Raw genomic sequence first — 25,267 nt, 5'->3', positions numbered from 1 at the left:
TCAAATGTTCAGTTCAGTAAAAAAAAAAAGTCACAAGGCATACAAAGAAACAGGAGAGTATGGGCCATTCAAAGGAAGAAATAAATCAACAGAAATTGTCCTTGAAAGAGAACTGATGGCAGACCTACTAGACAAGGACTTTAAAATAACTGACTTGTGAAGGCACTCTTAGCAGTAAATCGATGAATGCCCGTTCTGCTGCCTGATCTTTTTTCAGTGAGGGGGCTGAGTTGCAGGCATAGAGATGCAGATCTTTATGAAGACCCTGCAAGCAAGAACATCACTCTCAAGGTCAGGCCCAGTGTCACCACTGAAAACGTCAAAGCTAAAATCCAAGACAAGGAGGACATCTTGCTTCCCCAACATCATTGAATTTTTGCAGGCAAATAGCTGGGGGATGACCATACTCTCTCAGACTACAATATCCAGAAAGAATCCACCTTGCACTTGGTGCTTTGCCTGTGGGGTGGCATCACTGAGCCTTCCCTCCACAAGCTTGCCCCAAAATACATTGCTACAAAATGATCTGCCACAAGAGTTATGCTCACCTGCATCTCCATGCTGCCAACTGCCACAAGAAGAAATGTGGCCACACCAACAACCTGTGCCTCCAGAAAAGGTCAAATAATGCCTCTCCACTGGCTCCTCCTTTGCCTGCAGGGAGGCTTCCTGCCTAAGCCCAATGGGCCTTGGGCCTCAATAAAATTTGAAAGAAAAAATGACTGCCTTAAAGATGTTTAAAGAACTAAAGGAAGAAATCTAGAAAGTCAAGAAAATATGTGTAAAACATGGAAATCTCAATTAGGAGACAGAAAACCTAGAAAAAAACCTAAAGGAAATTCTGGAGTTGAAAAGTACAATAATGGAAATTAAAAATTCACTGGAGGAAATAAAGGCACATTTGAGCAGAAAGAAGAAAGAATCAGAGAACTTGAATACAGGACAAAGGAAATTATTGACTGAGGAACAGAAAGAAAAAAGAAGAAAAATGAACAGAGCCTATGGGATCTGTGGGACACCAACAGGCATACTAACATATACACTGTGGGACTCTCAGAAGGAGAAGATATATAGAAAAGAGCAGAGAGAATATTTGAAAAAATGATGGCTGAAAACTACCAAATTTCATGAAAGATGTGAAATAAATAAGCCAAAAGCTCAATGAACTCTAAGATGAACTCAAAGAGACCCACACTAAGACACATAATAATCAAACTTTCAAAAGACAAAGAGAGAATACTGAAAGCCACAAGAGAGAGAGAGAGAAAATTATCACATACAGGGGATCCTAAATAAGATTATGAGATTTCTCATTAGGAACTCAGAGTCCCCAAGACAGTGGGCAGATACGCTCAAAGTGCTAAAAGAAAAAAAACCTTATCAAACAAAATCCTCTATCCAGCAAAACTGTGCTTCAGAAGTGAGGGAGAAATTAGGACCTTTTCAGAAATAAAAGCCAAGAGAGTTTGTGACCACTAGACCTCAACTGCAAGAAATACTCAAAGGAGTCCTGCAAGGTGAAATAAAAGGACACTAGACAGTAACTCAACTCTGTGTGGAAAAATAAAGATCTCACTAAAAGTAAATGTGTGGACAATTACGAAAGCTAGCATTGCTGTAAAGGTGGTTTGCAGCTACAGTTTTTGTAGTTAATTTGGTATAAGTTCAAATTGGAGTTTTATAACTGTAGGACGTTAAATGTAATCCCCATGGTAACCACAAACAAAATAGCTACAGAATGTAATGATACAAAAGGAAATGATACAGGAATTTATACATATCACTATAAAAATCAACTAAACACAAAACAAAACAGTAATACAGGAAATGAGGGGGAAAAAAGCTATAAGGCATAGAGAAAACAAATGGCACAATGACAGAAATAAGTACCTCCTGTCAGTAGTTATATTAATTGTAAATGGATTAAACTCTTAATCAAAAGACAGAAATTGACAGAATGCATAAAAACACATGATCCTACTATATGCTGTCTACAAGAGACTGACATGACATCCACAGACACAAGTGGGTTGAAAGTGAAAGGGTGGAAAAAGATACTCCATGCTAATAGTAACCAAAAGAGAGCAGGAATGACTATACCAATTCAGACAAAATAGACTTTAAACCAAAAGTGTACAAGAGACAAAGAAGGACATTATATATTAAAAAGTGTTAAGTACTGGAAAAAGATATAACAATTATAAACATTTATGCATCTAATGAGAGGCCACCTGAATATATGAAGAAAAAATGACAGAATTGAAGAGAAAAGCACACATTTCTACATAATAGGCATTTCTACAATAATAGTTGGAGATTTCAATACCTCACTGATCATAATGGATTGAACAACTAGATAGAAGATAAGTAAGGAAGTAGAGGACTTCAACAATACAATACCAACTAGATCTCACAGATATATACAGAGCATTCTACCTAACAACAACAGAATACAGTCTTCTCAAGTGCACATGGGACATTTTCCAGGTGAGATCATATGTTAAGTCACAGATGAAAAACACAAATTAATATTCTTCATAACATAACGACATAATAAATAATACATAATTATTATGTATTAATATGCTAGGTTAATTAATTATGTCAGTCTAAAAATTAAATATTAATTAATCAATAGATTTAAAAAGAGAGATATACAAAGTATATTCTTTGACCACAACCGGACAAACTTAAAAATCAAAATCAAAAGGGAAATTGGAAAATTCTCAAAATAGTGAAAATTAAAATTGAAAATTAAATTGCTTTTAAGCAACTAGTGAGTCAAAGAAGAAATCAAAATGGCACTTAGAATACATTTTGACATGAATGGAAATGAAAATATAACATACCAAAACTTATGGAATTCAGCAAAAGCAGTGCTGAGGGGGAACTTTAAAGCCATGGATGCTTACAATAAAAAATGCAAAACATTACACACTCTGAAACCCAAGCCAGAGGCAGTAATTTGAAAGAAGCCTGGGTCAGACCCACTCATTGATCGTGGAGAGCCTCCTAAAGAGGAAGGAAGCAACTGGCCTCCTCCTGGGAACACAGAGGGAGGTCATTCTACCATGAGGACAGTGGTGCTTGAAAAACTGCCATTTTGGGAGTGTCTCCCTAGCTTATTAGGGTTGGGGGCTTATCCACTCACCAGTTAGCTAGCACCAGCACTAGGATGCACTGGGCTGAACAGCCAGACACCCTGGGACCTAGTCTTGCCCACTAGCAGGTTGATACCAGCCCTAGGACACCCTGGGCCATGGAGATAGCTGCATCAAGACACAGCCCCACCCATTAGTGGGCCATCAGTTTCTGCATGAGGCATGGCCTGGCAGCCAACCAGCCTTGGAGCCAGCACTGCCTATCAGTGTTCCCCAGTAGTTGACCCTGCCACAACAAAACAGCCTATGCAACCCACATAAGGGACAACACTAGAGCATATAGGTATAGCAAACAGAGGGGAATATGTTGCTGGGCCATGTAGGACATTTCCTATATAAGACCACTTCTCCAAAATTGAGAAACATAACTGAACTACCTAGTATATAGAAATAAACACAGAGAATTAGGTAAATGGAAATCAAAAGAAAGCCAGGATACAAATACTTATATCAGACAAAATAATTTAAAACAAAGACTGCTACAAGAGGCAAAGAAGTACACTACATAAAGATCAAGGGATCAGTCCAAGAAGAAGATATAGCAATTTTAAATATATATGCACCCAATATATGACCACCTAAATATATAAGGAAAACTTAACGGATATAAAGGGAGAAATTGACAGCAACACAATAATAGTAGGGGACTTTAACACCCCACTTACATCAATGGACAGATCATGCAGACAGGAAATCAATAAGCAAACACTGGCTTTAAATGGTACATTAGATCGGATGGACATAATAGATATGTATGGAACATTACATCCAAAGCAGAAGAATGTATTATACATTTTTTTCAAAGGCACATGGAACTTTCTCCAAGATAGATCACATTCTAGGCCACAAAACAAGCCTTGGTAAATTTAAGAAAATTGAAATCATATCAAGCATGTTTTCTGACCACAAAGACATGAGACTAGAAGTCAAGTATTAACAGTAACATGTGAAGGTTAAACGTTATGCTACTAAATAACCAATGGATCACTGATGTAATCAAAGAAGAATTTAAAAAAAACACTGCAGACAAATGAAAATGAAAACACAATGATCCAAAATCTATGGGATGCAGCAAAAGCAGTTCTAAGAGGGTAGTTTATAGCAATACAAACTTACCTCAGGAAACAAGAAAAATCTCTATTAAACAACCTAACCTTACACCTAAAGGAAGTAGGAAAAGAAGAACAAACAAAACCCAAAGCTAGTAGAAGGAAAGAAATCATAAAGATCAAGGCAGAAATAAATGAAATGGAGACAAAAAAATTAGAAAAGATCAGTGAAATGAAGACCTGATACTTTGAAAGATAAACAAGTTATAACCAGACTCATCAAGAAAAAACGAGGGCCTAAATCAATAAAATCAGGAATCAAAATGAAGAACATACAACCAACACCACAGAAACACAAAGGATCATAAAAGTTTACTATGAACAACTATATGGCAATAAAATGAACAACCCAGAAGAAATGCACAAATTCCTAAAAATGCACAATCTCCTAAGACTGAACAAGGAAGAAATAGAAAATATTAACTGACCAATTACCAGTAATGAAATTAAATCACTAATAAAAAAAACTCTCAACAAACTAAAGTCACATAGGTGAGTTCTAGCAAACATTTAGAGAAGAGTTGATACCTATCTTTCTCAAAATACATTGTACAGCACAGGGAATATTGCCAATATTTTATGATAACGATAAATGGATTATAATCTATAAAAGTTTTGAATCACTATGTTGTACACCTGAAACTAATATAATATTGTAAATCAACTATACCTCGTTAAAAATGTTAACACCTATCCTTCCCAAGCTATTTCAAAAAATATAAATGGAAGGAACACTTTCAAATGCATTCTAAAAGGCCAGGATCACCCTGATACTAAAACTAGACAAAGACACCCAACAAAAGAAAATTATAGACCAATATCCTTGATGAACATAGCTGCAAAAATGCTTAATAAAATATTAGCAAAGAAATTCAAAACTACTTTAAAAGGATCATACACCATGATCAAGTGGGATTTATTTCAGGGATGTATGGATGGTTCAATATCATCAATCAGTGTGATATAGCACATTAACACATTGAAGAATAAAAATCATAGATTATCTCACAGATGCAGAAAGCTTTTAACAAATTTTACATCCATTTATGATAAAAAAAAAAACCTCTCAACATAGTGCATATAGAGCGAACATACCTCAATATAATATAGGCCATATATGACAAGCCCACAAATAACATACTCAGTGGTAACAAGCAGAAAGCATTTCCTCTAAGCTCAGGAACAGGACAAGGATGCCCAGTCTCACTGGGCATGCCCACTTTTATTCAACATGGTATTGGAAGTCCTAGCCACAGGCATCAAACAAGAAAAATACATGATAGGAATCCAAATTGGAAAGGAGGAAGTAAAACTGTTACTGTCTGCTGATGATTTGCTACTATATACAGAAAATCCTAAAGATGCCACCAAAAACTATTAGAACCAAATAATCAATTAAGTAAAGTTGAAGGATAAAAAGTTAATGTACAGAAATCTGTTGTGTTTCTATACACTAAAAACAAACTAGCAGTCAGATAAATTAATAAAACAATCCCATTTGTAATTGCATCAAAAGAATAAAGTACCTGGGAATAAAGTTAACCAAGGAGGTAAAAGACCTCTACTTGGAAAACTGTAAGACGCAATGAAAGAAATTGAAGATGACAGAAGAAAATGGAAAGATATACCATGCTCATGGATTGGAAGAGTTAATATTGTTAAAACGACCATATTCCCCAAGACAATCTTCAGGTTCAATGCAATCCCTATCAAAATACCAATGGCATTTTTCACAGAACTAGAACAAATAATTCTAAAATTTGTATGGAAACACAATAGACCCCATATAACCAAACAATCTTGAGGAACAACAAAGCTGGAGTTATCACATCCTCTTATTTCAAAGTCTACTACAAAGCTACGGTAACCAAAACAATGTGATACATAAACAGACACATGGATCAATGAAACAGAATAGATTGACCAGAAATATATCCATGCTTATATGGTCAATTAATCTATGGCAAAGGAGACAAGAATATGCAATGGGGGAAAGACAGTCTCTTGAATAAATGGTGTTGGGAAAATGGATACATGCAAAAGAATCAAACTAGACTACTTTCTCAAACCACATACAAAAATAAAGTAAAAATGGATTAAAGACTTAAATGTAGGACCTGAAACCATAAAACTTCTAGAAGAAAGCATAGCTAGTATGCTCTTTGATATCAGTCTTAAAAATAATTTTTCAGATCTGTCCCCTCTGTAAGGGAAACAAAAACAAAAAATAAACAAATGGGACTACATCAAAGTAAACACTTTTCACACAGCAAAGAAAACTATCAACAGAATGAAATGTGAGAAGATATTTGCAAATGATATATCTGATAGAATGTTAATACTCAAAATACACAAGGAACTCATGCAACTCAAAATTTAAAAAAAAAATTAAAAATGGGCAGAGGACTTGAACAGACATTTTTCCAAGGAAGACATACAGGTGGCCACTAGACATATAAAAAGATGCTTAACATCTAATCATCAAGGAAATGCAAATCAAAAGCACAATGAGTAATCACCCCACACTTATCAGAATGGCTGTGATCAAAAGACAACAAATAACAAGTGTTGGTGAGGAAGTGGAGAAAAAGGAACATCATGTAAATTGGCATAGCCACTTTGGAAAACAGTGTGGAGGCTCCTCAAGAAGATAAAAATATAACTACCATATGATCCATCAATTCCACTTCTGAGTATTTTTATGAAGATAAGAAAACCATTAATTCAAAAAAGTATATGCACCCCTACGTTCATTGCAGCATTATTGAAAATAGCCAAGATATGGTAGCAAACTATCTGCCCTTAAATAGAATGACTGGATTAAATATATATATAATTCATATATGAATTTCATATATGAATTTCATGTATATATGAATTCATGTATATATGAAGTTTTAAATTGTCAAGTTAGATGTATGTATGTATACACACACACACACACACAATGGAATAGAATTCAGCCATGAAAACAGGGAAATCATGCCATTAGCAACAACGTGGATGGGCCTAGAGAGTATTATGCTAAGTGAGATAAGTCAGACAAATACAAATATTGCATGATTTCACCTATATGTGCAATTTAAACATAAAGCAAATGAAGAAACATAACAAAACAGAAACAGACTCCAGTTACAGAGAACAAAAAGGTGGTTGCCAGAGGGAGGAGAAGTGAAATAGGTGAAGGAGATTAAGAGGTACAAACCTCCAGTTACAAAAGAAATGTTACAAGGATGAAGTGTACAGCCTGGAGAAAATAGTCAATAAATTGTAATAACTTTGTATGGTGATGATGGTAACTAGACTTATCATGGTAATCATCTTGAAATGTATGGGAATATCAAATCCCTATGTGATGCACTTGCAACTAATTTAGTTTGTAGGTAAATTATTCTTCAATTAGAAGTTAGAAGAGAGCTCTAAAATAAACAACCTAATGTTACCACTTAAGGATCTAGAGAAAGAAGAACTAAACCCAAAACTAGCAGAAGGAAGTAAATAATAGATTAAAGCAGAGATAAAAAATAGAGAAGAGAAATTCGTAGAGAACATCAATGAAACCAAAAGTTCGTTTTCAAAAACAGCAAGAGCGGGGGAGGGGGTGGGGTGAATTGCAAGATTGGGATTGACATATATACACTACTATGTATAAAACAGATAACTAGTGAGGACCTACTGTATAGCACAGCGAACTCTACTCAATGCTCTATGGTGACCTAAATGGGAAGGAAATGCAAAAAGGAGGGGATATATGTATACGTATAGCTGATTCACTTTGCTGTATAGCAGAAACTAACACAACATTGTGAAGCAACTATACTCCAATAAAAATTAATTTTAAAAAAAAGGAGCAAGAAAATTAACAAACCCTTAGCTAGATGGACTAAGCAAAAAGAAAGATCCAAATTACTAAAATCAGAAATGAAAGTGGAGACATTATCACTTAGTTCTACAGGAAAAAGAATATTATGAGAGTTCTATGAATAATTTTATGCCAACAAATGGATAGCCTAGATATAATGGACAAATTCCTATAAACACAAAACCTACCAAGAGTTAATTATAAAAAAATAGAATATCTGAATCGACTATGACTACTAAGGAGATTGAATCAGTAGTCAAAAATCTCCCAATAAAGAAGAGTCCTAGACCTGATGTTTTCACTTGTTAATTCTGCCAAACATTTAAAAGAGAAGTGATACCAATCCTTCTCAACCTTTTCCAAAAAGTTGAAGAGGAAGGAAGTCTTCTGAACTTACTCTATGAGACCAGTGTAACCATGACACCAAAGCTAGATAAAGACATTACAAGAAAGGAAACTACAGAACAATATCCTTTATAAACATTGATGCAAAAATCCTCAACATTATACTAGCAAACAATTCATCAGCATATAAAAAGGATTGAAAACCATGACCAAATGGAAATTATTCCTAGAATGCTAGGATGGCTCAACACATGAAAATCAATCAATGTAATATGCCACATCAACAGAATGAAGGGGAAAAGCCACATGATCATCTCAATTGGAGAAGAAAAAGCATTTGACAAAATTCAACATCTTTCATGATAAAAAATACTCAACAAACAAGGAGCAGATGGAAACTGCCTCAAGATAATAAATGCCATAGATGAAAAACACAATGCAAACATCATACTCAACGGCAAAAATATGAAAGATTTTCCTCTAAGATGAGAAAAGGCAAGGAGGCTCACTTTTACCATTTCAATTCAATATAGTACTGGAAGTTCTAGGCAGAGCAATTAAGCAAGAAAAAGAAATAAAAGGCATCCAAATTGGAAAGAAAGAAGTAAACTTATTCCTGTTTGCAGATGATATGATTGTATATGTATAACACCCTAAAGATTCCACACATACACAAAAATATTAGAAATATTAAATGAATTCAGCAAAATATGATTAAAGTTAATATTAAGAAAACCTATTGCATTTCCACAGTGTATTATATTTACCCTCTAAATTCATATTTTAAAATAAATGCCCAGTATACCCAATATATACTATTAAAGGAGCTCTGTAGAACAAAAGTTATTATTAAAGGCTCAGTACCTCTTTTTGAGATGCTTCACTCCCTTGTAGCAGTCTTAAAAATAAGTTTTTCCAACTAAGAGATCATGATCAACATTATCGTCCAGGTTACGCAGATCAATTTGGATCTTGTAAAACTACAGATTATCTCAATATGAGTAACTTTGGTTGGCAATTCTACCTCTTATTTCCATAAGCCCTACTTAAACTCTGAGAACTGATAATTTTAAACAGGGTACTCTTTATTTTCAAGAATAAAGTTACCATGATTACTACATCTTAAATACATACAATAGGCTTATTATTACATATAGTAAGTTATACAGTTTTACTTTGCTTCAATTTAAACTTCTTTCTAATTACACATCTTTTAAGTCTTCATAAAAACAAGAGTTGCTTGGCTACAAGTGCAACTTGTCACATAGAAAGCAAAATGAAATCAAATTTATAGGAATGCTTAAGAAGAGGAGCAAAACAAAAATGGAATTAGTAACACTTAACCTTATTTCCTCTAAGGAGCATCTTACTTACCCCTCATTACAAAAATAGTGAGCTTGTGAACCAAACATAGTACTTCCATTTACGTAGTTAACTTGGCCATTTACAGGATCTCCTAGATTAGGACACAATTTTCCTAAAAGAAAATATTCAAATATGTTGGTTTATACCAATTTCAAAAATAGATTTAAATCAAATTCAAAATTCGACATTGCTTGTTAGAATTCATGGGAATCTTATTATTCATTTGTTATTTTTTCCTTATTATATGGCCAAATATGATTCATATTTACCCAGGCAACCAATTGCCAAGAAAAAGATTCCTTCGGGATTTCTCAAAGTCTGAAAAAATGAATTGCAATCTAAAACCTATATTCACATGAGAAAACCATCATTGCACTAGTGGAATATGCATGCTAAAATGTGTGAAAATTTCCAGAGACATAAAACAATTTTTTTTTGTTTACTTACTTTTACAGGCCTCCTGGAGAGGTGACCATGTATTATCATCCTGACAAACAGCAGAGGGGGGAAGAGGAGGAGCCATGGGCTGGAAACCTAGGCGACATTCATAGTGTATAGTTTCCCCAGGACTATAATTGGGTTTTGGGGCACCCTGGAGCCTCATAGTTTCAAATCTTGGTGGATCACCACAGGCATCTAAGTAGGAGAGGATAAGAACATGAAAATAAAGTACTTTATCTCCTTCATCAGCCAGGGACTGTGGCCTGACATCAGGTAAGTAGTATGGAATAAATAGATTCTTGGCAAGATTTTAAATGACTGTCCCATGCTTTTACCTAAGTGGTAGTAGTATCAAAGGATGTACCTTGCTTACTTTAAATAACAATCTATTAGCTTCTGGTTTGTTGAGAAATAAGGTGAACTTTCATTCAACACTAAATTGAAGAGATAACAACAGTGTTTTTGGTTTTAAAATATATTTATATGTATGTATCCTTCCCCACTTCCTTCCAAATCCAAAACCTACCTCTCCTCTTTTCTATAGTATATAGCACTCTGCTCAGATTACTATTCCACAGTTTGAAACACAAGCACTTGTCACATCAGGCTCAGTTTCCTCTCAGAATGCAAGGTCCTAGAGGGCAGGGATCATATGCCTTCTTTTTGTACTACACTCTCTACACACTGGGTGCTCAAGAAATGCTATGGTAAGAGGTGAATATCAAATAAGCATTGTGGATTTCATAGATAAAAATAAATATGGAGTAAAATATTTAAAAATATGACTTCCTTTTATTTGTTTCATATTAATGAATTGAGCATTTTATAAATAAATGGACACCCTTTTTTTTTAAAGTATTTTGCAGAGAGGTGTGAATGCAAATGGTTCTATTTATTTATTTTTGGCTGTGTTGGGTCTTCGTTTCTGTGCAAGGGCTTTCCCTAGCTGCGGCAAGCGGGGGCCACTCTTCATCGTGGTGCACGGGCCTCTCACTACCGCGGCCTCTCTTGTTGCGGAGCACAGGCTCCAGACGCGCAGGCTCAGCAGTTGTGGCTCACGGGCCTAGTTGCTCCGCGGCATGTGGAATCTTCCCAGACCAGGGCTCGAACCCGTGTCCCCTGCATTGGCAGGCAGATTCTCAACCACTGTGCCACCAGGGAAGCCCCTGGACACCCTTTAAATACCAAATTTTATTACTTTGAACAGCCTTACATAAAAAATTGGTTTCTTGGACATTACTGTAAACATAATTTAATCTCCCTTCACTGATTACTGGATCATGCATTCCCTTAGAAGTTCCCTGAAGTAGCCATTTGGTCTGTTTATACAATATATCCTGACAGTAAAGCTGCTATGTTGTTATGCTTTTAGAATTTTTTACTTCTGGCCTTTGTTTGTGGGGGTTCTTCCCTAGAAAATGTCATTCCTGCTTCAGCAAGTTCTCTTCCTTTTAATTGTCTGTGCACTTGAAAACCTTATAAATCTGATAGAAAATTCAATAATATAATGGAGACAAATCAAGTAAAGTCCTAAAGGACTAAAAGAATGCAGAGGCATCTCCTATAACGTTAAGGACCTAAGGAGAAGGGAGATAGACCTATTTTGATCCTGAGGAATCTTTTCTTTCTTACTCCCTGGATCTCGGTCTTCACATTGAGAGAACTCTACATGTAAAATAATGAAATTAGAATGCTCCCTAACACCATACACACAAAAAAAACCTCAAAATGGATTAAAGACCTAAATGTAAGGCCAGACACTATAAAACTCTTAGAGGAAAACATAGGAAGAACACTCTTTGACAAAAATCACAGCTACATCTTTTTTGACCCACCTCCTAGAGTAATGGAAATAAAAACAAAAATAAACAAATGGGACCTAATGAAACTTAAAAGCTTTTGCACAGCAAAGGAAACCATAAGCAAGATGAAAAGACAACCCTCAGAATGGGAGAAAATATTTGCAAACCAATCAACAAAGGATTGATCTCCAAAATACAAACAGCTCATGCAGCTCAATATCAAAAAAAAAACAACCGAATCCAAAAATGAGCAGAAGACCTAAACAGACATTTCTCCAAAGAAGACATGCAGATGGCCAAGAGGCACATGAAAAGCTGCTCAACATCACTAATTGTTAGAGGAATGCAAATCAAAACTACAATGAGATAAAGGAGGCAAGAATATACAATGGAGAAAAGACAGCCTCTTCTATAAATTATGCTGGGAAAACTGGACAGCTACATGTAAAAGAATGAAATTAGAACAGTCCCTAACACCATACACAAAAATAAACTCAAAACGGATTAGAGACCTAAATGCGAGGCTGGACACTATAAAACTCTTAGAGGAAAACATAGGCAGAATACTCTATGACATAAATCACAGCAAGATCCTTTTTGACCCGCCTGCTAGAGAAATGGAAATAAAAACAAAAATAAACAAATGGGACCTAATGAAACTTAAAAACTTTTGCACAGCAAAGGAAACCACAAACAAGATGAAAAGACAACCCTCAGAATGGGAGAAAATATTTGCAAATGAAGCAACTGACAAAGAATTAATCTCCAAAATATACAAGCAGCTCATGCGGCTCAATATCAAAAAAACAAACAACCCAATCCAAAAATGGTCAGAAGACTTAAATAGACATTTCTCCAAAGAAGATATACAGATTGTCAACAAACACATGAAAGGATGCTCAACATCATTAATCATTAGAGAAATCCAAATCAAAACTACAATGAGGTATCACCTCACACCGGTCAGAATGGCCATCATTAAAAAATCTACAAACAATAAATGCTGGAGAGGGTGTGGAGGAAAGGGAACACTCTTGCACTGTTGGTGGGAATGTAAATTGATACAGCCACTATGGAGAACAGTATGGGGGTTCCTTAAAAAACTAAAAATAGAACTACCATACGACCCAGCAATCCCACTACTGGGCATATACCCTGCCTGTCATACAGAGTGAAGTAAGTCAGAAAGAGAAAAACAAATACCGTATGCTAAAACATATATATGGAATCTAAAAAAAAAAAAGGTTCTGATGAACATAAGGGCAGGACAGGAATAAAGACACAGATGTGGAGGATGGACTTGAGGACACGGGGAGGGGGAAGGGTAAGCTGGGATGAAGTGAGGGAGTAGCATCGACATATATACACTACCACATGTAAAACAGATAGTTAGTGGGAAGCAGCTTCATCGCACAGGGAGATCAGCTCGGTGCTTTGTGACCACCTAGAGAGGTGGGATAGGGAGGGTGGGAGGGAGATGCAAGAGGGAGGGGATATGGGGATATATGTATACATATAGCTGATTCACTTTGTTATACAGCAGAAACTAACACAACATTGTAACACAATTATACTCCAATAAAGATGTTAAAAAAACAAAAACAAAAACAAAACAAAAAAACTACAATGAGGTATCACCTCACACCAGTTAGAATGGGCACCAACAGAAAATCTACAAACAATAAATGCTGGAGAGGGTGTGGAGAAAAGGGAACGCTCTTGCACTGTTGGTGGGAATGTAAATTGATACAGCCACTATGGAGAACAGTATGGAGGTTCCTTAAAAAACTAAAAATAGAATTACCATATGACCCACCAATCCCACTACTGCATATACTCAGAGAATACCATAATTCAAGAAGACACATGCACCCCAATGTTCATTGCAGCACTATTTTCAATAGCCCGGTCATGGAACCAACCTAACTGTCCATCGACAGATAAATGGATAAAGAAGATGTGGTACAAAATGTTCATTGCAGCTCTATTTACAATAGCCAGGACATGGAAGCAACCTAAGTGTCCATCATCGGATGAATGGATAAAGAAGATGTGGCACATATATACAATGGAATATTACTCAGCCATAGAAAGAAACGAAATTGAGATATTTGTAGTGAGGTGGATGGACCTAGAGTCTGTCATACAGAATGAAGTAAGTCAGAAAGAGAAAAACAAATACCGTAGGCTAACACATATATATGGAATCTAAGAAGAAGAAAAAAAAAAAAAGGTCATGAAGAACCTAGGGGTGAGACGGGAATAAAGACACAGACCTACTAGAGAATGGACTTGAGGATATGGGGAGGGGGAAGGGTAAGCTGTGACAAAGTGAGAGAGTGGCATGGACATATATACACTACCAAACGTAAAATAGATAGCTAGTGGGAAGCAGCCGCATAGCACAGGGAGATCAGCTCGGTGGTTTGCGACCACCTAGAGGGGTGGGATAGGGAGGGTGGGAGGGAGGGAGGGAGACGCAAGAGGGAAGAGATACGGGAACATATGTATATGTATAACTGATTCACTTTGTTATAAAGCAGAAACTAACACACCATTGTAAAGCAATTATACTCCAATAAAGATGTTAAAAAAAAGAAAGAGAAAAACAAATACCGTATGCTAACACATATATATGGAATCTAAAAAAAAAAAAAAGAAAATGGTCAGAAGAACCTAGGGGCAAGACGGGAATAAAGATGCAGACCTACTAGAGAATGGACTTGAGGATACGGGGAGGGGGAAGGGTAAGCTGGGACAAAGTGAGAGAGTGGCATGGACATATATACACTACCAAACATAAAATAGATAGCTAGTGGGAAGCAGCCGCATAGCACAGGGAGATCAGCTTGGTGCTTTGTGACCACCTAGAGGGGTGGGATAGGGAGGGTGGGAGGGAGGGAGATGCAAGAGGGAAGAGATGTGGGGACATATGTATATGTATAACTGATTCACTTCATTATAAAGCAGAAATTGACACACCTCTGTAAAGCAATTATACTCTAATAAAGATGTAAACATTTTTTAAATAAATAAATAAAAAATAAAAGAAGATGTGGTACATATATACAATTGAATATTACTCAGCCATATAAAGGAATGAAATTGGGTCATTTGTAGAGACGTGGATGGACCTAGAGACTGTCATACAGAGTGAAGTAAGTCAGAAACAGAAAAACAAATATCATATATTAACGCATATATGTGGATTCTAGAAAAATGGTACAGATGAACCAGTTTGAAATGCAGAAATAGAGACACCGATGTAGAGAACAAAAGTATGGATACCAAGGGGGGAAGAGGGGGGTGGGATGAATTGGGAGATTGGGATTGACATATATACACTAATATGTATAAAATAGATAACTAATGAGAACCTGCCCTATAACACAAGGAACTCTACTTCACTTTGCTGGACAGCAGAAACTAACACAACATTGTAAAACAAAAAAAAAAAGAGAGAGAGGGAGAACTCTAAACAAGTGAAATGTTACCCCCCTTTTACATCATATTCTAAATTCTAAACTCCTCTCTTGATGCTCTGTCCAACATTTCATTTACACCATGTCCTGATATCCACCTACTGGCAAAATGTTTTCCACTATGCTGATCTTGATATATGAATGCTCCTCAATCAACTGCCCAAAAAAAGCAAAAGGCAAACAAAAAGATGTAGTTATTAAAAACATTGTTTAAAGGTTTTTATAGTGTTGAATTTTATTAATAACATTAAATTTACTGAACACTCTGAGCCATACATTCTCATTTTACAATAGGAAAAAATTGAGCTAGAAATGCTATATAAATCCATTCTACATACAAATGTATAACATCATTCTAGAATTTCCTGGAACCAAGAAAAACATCAAGTTAACAGCATGCCCATAATTAAATTATACAAGTGTCCTTTGTCTTATGCATTCGATTTCAGTAACTACCTCGAAAGGGTATTATGAAGAAAGAATTCCTGATATGACTCTCACATACAGTGCTCCATATGGAAATGTCAATTGAATGGTTTAATCCATTCAACTAACTTGAATTATTTCTTCCCACTAACATGCGTCATGAAAGACATGCTTTCAACTATGTGCAGTTTAGAATGTTTGCTTTGGCAACCAGTTGATTACAAGCTTTATACACTGTAATAATCAGGTCCAATATCATACCTTTTTAATCATCGAATTTCTTCTCTTATTCAGATTACTGAAGTCTTTTTCCTGTGAGGATTTTCAAACTAAACATTCCCAGCTTCAGAAAAATAGTATTTTGACTAAGTTTTTTCTAGATATTTTACAATATAATTATTATTAGGCTGCAATGCTATACTTTAACAATAGATGCCATTATATAATATGATAGGCTGAATTCAGAAAATTCCCCAATTTTCCAGATGAGTCTCAGGAAAATGAAATAGTCTCTAATACGGATGAAGAGAACTGTTCACCTTCTGTACACTTAACAAAAATTACGCAAGCACTCTCTACCTGCTTGCAAAAATTAAAAGTAACTCTCTGAGTCAAGCACACACCCACATCCCTGCCCAGGTGGTACCTTCAGAAAATCATGGTCTCTGACCAAAAGTGGAACCTCAATGAAACCTGACCATCCCACCCCCTCTCTCACTGTCTATACAAACTATTTCTTTTTAAATGAATATCAAAACAAAAATTTATTGAAACTAATGTCCATGCTTATACAAATTAACTTTTTAAAAGGCTGGTACAATGCTTGCAAGCAAGAACATCTGTATCCTACAACACTGAACATCTTTTTATCAAACTTGGAAAATGTGCCACGTAAACACAGTTTTAGTTGGTGGGGGAGATGAAACTGGATTGCAGATGTAAAGGAACATCAGTTGCAAAGAAAGAATACTAAATGCCAAGCAATACGTGGTCTTCAGAAATAATACATTATTATTTTTTACTTTCTCTCAGTTTGCCTTTCTTTGTAGGTAGGCCTAGGCACAGGCTTGGGAGAAAGGCTTCATGTTTACGGAAAATGCCAGATAAGGTATTTTGAATTCACCCCTCTACATGGTTAACTTACTTCCTTGGAACTTTAACATGTATAAAAGTATGATGGTAACTAGGTGAAATGAGGCAGAAAGACAATAAAAATATATACCGGGGAGTTTGAACGTTCAGAGGTGGGTCTGCCATGACAGGGGTCATTCGTGTTACCTATTTTAAAACTTTCCTTTCTCAAAGGCAGACTCTTGCATCTAACCTATCAATTTTATTTCTCAATTCCCACTCATTTATAAGCCATATATAAGTTTCTGAGTAGGTCTCCTTACCGGTCTCGCCACCTTTCATTCAGTTCATTTCCACATTGCCACCAGAGTAATACTGACATGATACTTATGACCAAGGCTCTAGTCAGATACTTTTTTAAAAAAAATTCCAGTTTCATTGAGATATAATCGACATACAGCACTGTATAAGTTTAAGGTGCACAGCATAATGATTTGACTTACATACATCATGAAATGATTATCACAATAGGTTTAGTGAACACTCATCACCTTACACAGATACAAAATTAAATAAATAATTTAAAAAATGTTTTCCTTGTGATGAGAACTTAGGATTTACTCTCTTGACTGCTGTTATATATAAGGGACAGATTGCTAACTATATTTATCATGTTGTACTTATTTATCTTTTAACTGGAAGCTTGTACTTTATGTCTGCCTTCATCTAATTCTCCCTCCCCCAACCCTACATCTCTGATGACCACAAATCTAATCTCTTTTTCTATAGGTTTGTTTGTTTTTAAAGTATAATTGACCTACAACACTATGCCAGTTCCTTTCACACAACACAGTGATTTGATATTTCCATACATTTCAAAATGATCATCACAAAGTGTAGTTACAATTTGTCACCATACAAAGATATTACATAAATTGACTGTATTCCCCACACTGTATATTTTATACCTGTGACTCATTTATTTTGTAACTGAAAGTTTATACCTCTTGATCTCTCTCACCTATTTCTCTCCTACCCCCTGTCCCCAAGAAACAAACTGTTTGTTCTCTATGACTCTATTTCTGTTTATTTAAGTTTGTTTATGTTTTACTTTTTTAGACCCACATAGAAGAGAAATCATACATTCTTTGTCTTTCTCTGTCTGACTTATTTCACTTAGCATAATACCCTATAGTTCCATTCATGATGCTGCTAATGGCAAGATTTCATTATTTTTTTTTATGGTTGAGTAACTTTCCATTTTGTATATAGCCACATATATATATTATATAATATTAATATATATGTAATATATATTAATATTATATATTATATATTAGCATATTATATAATAAAATATATTATTATATATTAATATAATATATAGCATATTATATTATAATATTTATTATATAGTAATATATCATAATATAATATATAATATAATATAATATATATTAATATATATTAATATACATTAATATAATATATAGCGTATTATATTATAATATTTATTATATAGTAATATATATCATAATATAATATATAATATAATATAATATATATTAATATATATTAATATACATTAATATAATATATAATATATTTTATATATATAATATATTTAATATATATTATAATACAATATACATATTATATATAATACATTTAACATATATTATATTATATATTATATGTAATATATATAACATATATTATATTAAATATATATTATATATTAATATATTAATATAAATATAATATATATTAAATACATATATTATATATGATTATCTATATTATATAATGTATAATCATATATAATATAATATATGAATATTATATATTTAATATACAATTATATATATTATATAATATATATAATATATTAATATATTATATAATTATATATTATATATTAATATGTTATATATGATATGTATAATATATATTATATACATAAATTATATATGATTATATATATTATAAAATCATATATATAATATATTATGTATATATTATATATATATATGTTTATTTTAAGTTACTGATTTCTCAAGTTTGGTGCATTTTAATAACACTGCACTTTTATTCCCCCCTCCACATCTTCTGTTTTTGACATCCTTTTGCTTCTTGTATATCCTAATTTCTTATTATGAATATAGATGATTTAACCCTTTTTCTCTTTTAATCGTCCTACTATCTTTATAAGTGGTTGATTTACTACATTTACTGTATATTTGCCTTTATCAATGAGATTTTTTCTTTCATAATTTTTCTGTTTCTACTTGTGGCCTGTTCTTTTCTGCTGAGAGGAATCCCTTTTACATTTATTATAAAGCTGGTTTCGTGATGCTGAACTTTTTAAGATTTTGCTTGTCTGTTAAACTTTTGATCTTTCCTTAAAATATAAATGATAGCCTTGCCAGGTAGACTATTCTTGGCTGTAGGGTTTTTTCCTGTTATCACTTTTAATATATCCTGCCACTCCTTTCAGGCTTGCAGAGTTTCTGCTAAAAAGTCAGCTGACAGCCTTATGGGAGTTCCCGTGTATGTAAACTGTTGCTTTTCCCATGCTGCTTTTACTATTTTAATTTTGACACTTCAAGTAAAACGTGTCTTGTGGTCCTCTTGGGTTGATCTTGTTTGGGACTCTGTGCTTCCTGGATCTGGAAGACTGTTTCCTTTCCAAGGTTAGGCAAGTTTTCAGTTATTTTGTCTTCAAATCTGCTCTCTCCCATTTCTCTCTGTCTCTCTCTTGTCCTTCTGGGACTACTATTAGGCAAATGTTATTACCCTTAATGTTGTCCCAGAGGTCTCTTAAACTGTCCTTATTTTTTAAAATTCCTTTTCCTTTTTTCTGTTCAGGTTGAGTGATTTCCATTACTCTGTCATCTAGTTTGCTGATCAGTTCCTCTATATCATCTAATCTACTGTTGATTCCTTCTAGTGTATTCTTTATTTCAGTTATTGTATTCTTCATTTCTGTTTGGTTGTTTGTATTTTCTAACTCTTTGTTAAAAACTTCTCACTCTGTTCATCCATTCTTCTCCCAAGTTTCTTGAGCACCTTCATGATCATTACCTCAAACTTGTTATCAGGTAGATTGCTTATCTCCACTTCACTTAGTTCTTCTTCAGGGAATTTATCTTGTTTTTCTGTTTGGAATGTATTCTTCCGTTGCCTCATTTTGCCTAATCTGTTGATTTTATTTCCATATGTTTAGTTGTTATGTTTTCCAATCTGGAGACGTGACCTTATATAGGAGACATCCTATGGGGTTCAGCAGCACACTACCCTCTGGTCACCAGATTTATATGCACTAGGAGTGCCTTCTATGTGGACTGTGTGGGTACATCTGCTGTGGTTAGCTGACTGCTGTGTATGTGCTTGTAGGAAGGTTGGCCCCTGCTCTGTTTTGTGTTGAGGCTGCCAGCCACTGGTGTGTAGGTCTGGGTCCTGGCATGGCTGGCTGCATGGCCAGGAGAATCCCCATCCTGGCGCCAGCCCATTGATAGGTGGGGCCAGATCACAAAGTGGCTGGATGTGGAGCCCTGTTGTGGGGGCGGGATAGAACCTGGTCTCAGGGTAGCAGGCTGCAGGGCCAGAGGCCCCAGGACTAGTGTTAGCCTGCTGGTGGGTGGGACCATGGCCCAGGTGGGTTCCACAGCTGGTGCTGGTTGGTTGATGGGTGAGTTCAGTTCCTAACATGGCTGGCTGAGGGGCCCAACGTGTCTTGGAAGTTGTGTCAGCTTGCTGGTGGGCTGGAACCCTGTGGGTCTTGGCACAAGTGCTGGCTCTGGTGAGCAGGACCAGGTCCCGGGGTCTCTGGCTGCAAGGCCCTAGGGGTCCTGGAGTTGGTGTTAACATACTAGTGGGTGGGGCTTTGGTTCAGGGGCTCCCAGGGCTGGTGTCCATCCTCTGGTGGGTGAGGTCAGGTCATGGGTCTAGTGTTGGCCTGCTGGCAGACAAGGTCCAGTTCCATATCTGGCTGTGGGGTAACAGGGGTCCTGGGGTTATTGTTGGCCCACTCTTGGGTAAGCCTGGATCTTTAGTCCTCTGGTGGGTAAGACTGGGTCTTGGGGTGGCTAGGGATTCTGGGTGTCATATGACAGCCAGCCTGATGGTAGGTGGGACTATGTCCCCACCTAACTAGCTGCTTGGCCTGGGTTGTCCCAGGACTGGTGCTGACTGGCTGGTGGGCAGGGACAGGTCCCAGCACTAATAAGCAAGGGAGAGGATTCTAAAATGGTACCTGACAGCACCAATGTCCTCGTAGTGGGAAAAGCCCCTCAAAATGATTACTGCCAGTACCTATATCTCCACTGCTTCCTGCCTCTTTGTGAAGCTCTCCAAGATCAGCCAGTGGGTCTGACCCAGGCTCTTTTCAAATTACTGCTTTTGCCCTGGGTCCTGAAGCATGTGAGGTTTTGTGTGTATCCTTAAAGAGTGAAGTCTATATTTCCTAGAGCCCCCTGGCTCTCTCAGAAGTAAGCCTCACTGGCCTTCAAAGCCAAATGTTCTGGGGGCTCGTCTTCCCAGTGCAGGACCCCTGGGCTGGGGAGCCCAATGTGGGGCACAGATCCCTCACTCCTTGGGGAGAACATCTGTGATTGTAATCATGACAATTGTAATTACAACTACCATTTATGGGTTGCTTACCCAGGGGTATGTGTCTTGACTAAACCACATCTCTGCCCCTCCTACCCATCTCGTTTTGGTTCCTTTTTTATATCTCCAGTTGTAGAATATCTTTCTGCTAGTCTTCAGGTTGTTCTCATCAATAGTTGCTGTGTAAATAGTTGTAATTTTGGTATGCTCGTGGGAGAAGGTGAGCGCCATGTCTTACTACTCTGCCGTCTTGGCCATTCCCTCCTCCAGATATATTTCAATGGCTCTCTGATGCCCTCATGATAATGTCTAAGGCTCCTTGACATGGCTAACAGAGCTTTAATATCCGCTCACCCTTGCACACTCTTCTAAGCCATATTCAGTTCCACTAGTAGTGCCCATTAAATTGCTCAACTTACTGTAGCTCTCTAGACCTCCATGCACCATTTTTCTTCAGCTTTAACCAGAGACCCTGCCATTCCTCTCACCCATTCATCCTTCAGTTTCATCTTAGATGCCACTTCTTCCTGGAGGCTCTTAACATCTCTCACTCAAAAAATTGGGTTAGGTGTCCTCATGATGTCCCAATTTATTTCTTTCATAGCACTTTTCATGCTGTAATTGTTCATTGTTTATACTTCCTAGGAGACTATAACCTTCTTGAGGACCACGTCTCATTCTTCACTGCGTTTCTAGTTCCTAGTGCCAAAGCTGAAAGAGCATTGTTATCAGTTCTCTACACTCTTGGATCAAAATTCAAATTCTTTATACTGTTCAGCCAATCTGTTCCAGAGATCTCTGTAAATCATCACTTTTTCTTTGCTGTTTTTATGCTTGTTTACACGTTTTTTTATTGGCTTAGTTACAGACATTTCCCTTTATCAGGGTTTGTAATTTCATGTAAAATATTTATGCTTTATTATTTTATTATGAATGCAGTCTCCATTACTGCTATGATTAGAAATGGTACTTTAACATTATCATAGGTGAACTCCAAATATCATGGGTTATATTTTTTCCCTAAAATATGGCACTGAAAGGTTCCAGAATTTGTTTCTTAAAACAATAGGGATGGTATCAATCATTATAGAAAGAGGAAATTGAAGCACTACCTGTGCTAACCAATATTTTAAATGTTTTGTTAGAAGTGTTCCTTTTAACATTTCTTGTAAGGCAGGTCTAGTGTTGATGAACTCCCTCAGCTTCCGTTTGTCTGGGAAAATTTTTATTTTTCCTTCATATCAGAATGATAACTTTTCTGGATAAAGTATTCTTGGGTGACAGTTTTTATCTTTCAGTATTTTTGAGAATTCCATTCTACTCCTTGCTGGCCTGAAGACTTTCTGCTGAGAAACCTGCTAATAGCCTAATGGGGGTTCTTTTATAGGCTACCATCCTTTTTTCCCTGGCTCCTTTTAAAACTCTTTGTCATTGACTTTTGACAATTTTAATATGTATCTTGGAGAAGGTCTTTTTCCTTGAGGTAATTAGGTGTTCTCTTAGCTTCACGAAATTCTATATCCAGTTCTTTCCTAGTTTTGGGAAATTCTGTTATTGTTTCTTTAAGTAAATTCTCTGCCCCACTATCCCTCTGTTCTGGGATACCTATGACCCTAATGTTGCTGTACCTAAGAAAGTTGGATAGCTTTCGTAGAATTTTCTCATTTTAAAAAATATCTTATTTCTCTTTCCTCTCCTACTTGTATCATTTTAGATTTCTATCTTTGAGCACACTAATTCTCTCTTCCATATGGTCTCCTCTATCTCCAATGCTTTCTAAGGCGTTCTTCATCTCATTTATTGAGTCCTTCACCTCCAGAACTTAAATTCCGCTCTTTTTTAGAGTTTTAATCCGTGTGGTAAAGTATTCCTTCTGTTCATCAATTTTATTCCTGAGTTCATTGAACTGCCTTTCTGAGTTTTCTTCTGGCTCATTGAGTTTCTTCATGACAGCTATTTTAAATCCTCTATGAGTTAGATCACAATATTCTGGGACTTTAAGTTTGGTTTCTAGGAGTTGTCATTTTCTTTTTGTGGTTCAGTGTTAGTGTGGTTCTTCTGGTGCTTGATGGTGCTTAATGATGCTTCATGGTTCCTCTGCCGGTGCCTCTGAAGTAGTGAACACCTACCTATTTGATTCTAATAATTCAACGTTAGAAATTAGAGGTCTTTCTTTTGTTTTCCAGCAGGTGGCACTATAGCACAAGCCTTTGGTTTCTCTTACCTGTGCTGCCTCTGGCAAGAGTTGCAAGTGGGCACTTTTCACCCTCCACTGCCTCTTTCGGAGGTGTTGCCCAGTGGCCACCTTATCACTTCTTATGTCTCTGTGGTTGTTGGTGCCTTGCTGCTGCCAGTATCACTGGCATCACCACATGCGGCTCAGGGGTGGTGAGTTCTGCTGCATCCAGGATCCTAAGTCACAGCCTCCATCACTAAAGGGGGACTAAACGTGGGGTTGTAGCTGGGGTCCAACCCGGCGCCTGCTCTCACCTGACTGCTACATGCACAGCATGAGCTTCCCAGCCCCACAAAAAGCAAGCAGTAGCTTACTTGCCCCACACGTGGCACCACTGGGTGGCCAGTTCTACAAAGCACACACCAGGGAACACCCTGCGCAGGCTCCCCCAGCCCAGTCCAGCCGGGCACAAACACCCCACTCGCAAAGTATCTCCCCGCCCAGAGAACATAGGGGAAATCGTCCCCACAGGCACAGCACCAGCCTAGCAACATCCCCAGGCACCTGGGCACTCAAGAGCAAGCCGTCACCAGCAGCACCAGGTCGGCACTCCCGTCCCCAAATGGCTCAGTCAGTCCCAGAAACACTCTGCAAGCTTTTGCTAGTGACCCAGCTTGGCCCTTGGTAAGCCCCAGCTGCGCCCACCACCCCTCACTTCTCAGTGCGCACCACCGAGCAAGCCTTCTCCTCGGGCACTATGTGGTCCCCGCTCCCCTAGATCCCCGAACGGCATGACCCGGGGACACTGTGGCCACGCCTTCTATCCCAACACCTTATGACCCCGGGTGGACCCAGCCCCGCGACTCCGACCCGAGACAAAAAGCAAAGCTCCCCCCACACTCGGTTCCAGTCGGCCTGCTTCCCAACCCGCTCTAGTTCGCAGCCAGGACGCACACTCTCTCCAGGTTCCTACCGGAGAATATGGGTAGCAGGAGAACTAGGCCCACGAAAATCATCCCAGCGAAGCACCAAGTAAAAAGGGGACTCTCGGGATGGCCGGGAGGTGCCTTGTGCGATACGTAAGCCGCTATCACTTTCGGGGAGATCAGCGGGAAACGTGAGACCAGCCGGAAACGTGAGACCAGCCCAGCAGAGATCTGAGTTCAGTTACCAGACGCAACAATCCCCAGACTCACAAAGCGTCAAGTGCAGTCACGCAGGTGGGCGTGGCCTGAGCCGCAGCAGGGACGGAAGTGTGGGCCTGGCGAGGCCAATGGGCGGGATGCAAGGCGGGGCCCCCGGACAGGCCGGGCGTGGCCCTGGCTTGGGTCTAACCAGTGTGTGCGCGGGCAGCTTTGCGACTCCAGCTCGGACCCTGACTGTCTCTGGCTCCTCCGTCTGCAGACCTAAAGGAGA

At 37.2% G+C, this 25,267-nt stretch overlaps 1 protein-coding gene and 1 pseudogene across 1 annotated transcript in view; one reads left to right on the top strand and one right to left on the bottom strand.

Annotated features, from left to right (window-relative positions):
• Positions 1–25,017, bottom strand: part of LOC133089168 (membrane cofactor protein-like) — a 70,768-nt gene extending 45,751 nt beyond the window's left edge. The window contains exons 1-3 of the mRNA XM_061187486.1: positions 24,825–25,017; positions 10,290–10,478; positions 9,852–9,954 (exon numbers count right to left, since the gene is read on the bottom strand). Of these exons, the coding sequence (XP_061043469.1) occupies positions 9,852–9,954; positions 10,290–10,478; positions 24,825–24,867 (335 nt within the window). The 5' untranslated portion in view covers positions 24,868–25,017. The remainder of the gene's footprint in view (positions 1–9,851; positions 9,955–10,289; positions 10,479–24,824) is intronic.
• On the top strand, positions 245–9,516 carry LOC133088487 (ubiquitin-ribosomal protein eL40 fusion protein-like; annotated as a pseudogene).
• Positions 25,018–25,267: the final 250 nt, after the last annotated feature.

Source organism: Eubalaena glacialis, chromosome 3, assembly GCF_028564815.1.
Source record: "Eubalaena glacialis isolate mEubGla1 chromosome 3, mEubGla1.1.hap2.+ XY, whole genome shotgun sequence".
Classification (NCBI taxonomy): domain Eukaryota; kingdom Metazoa; phylum Chordata; class Mammalia; order Artiodactyla; family Balaenidae; genus Eubalaena; species Eubalaena glacialis.
Note: the sequence above shows the minus strand (reverse complement) of the source record. Positions and strands in the feature narration are given on the sequence as shown.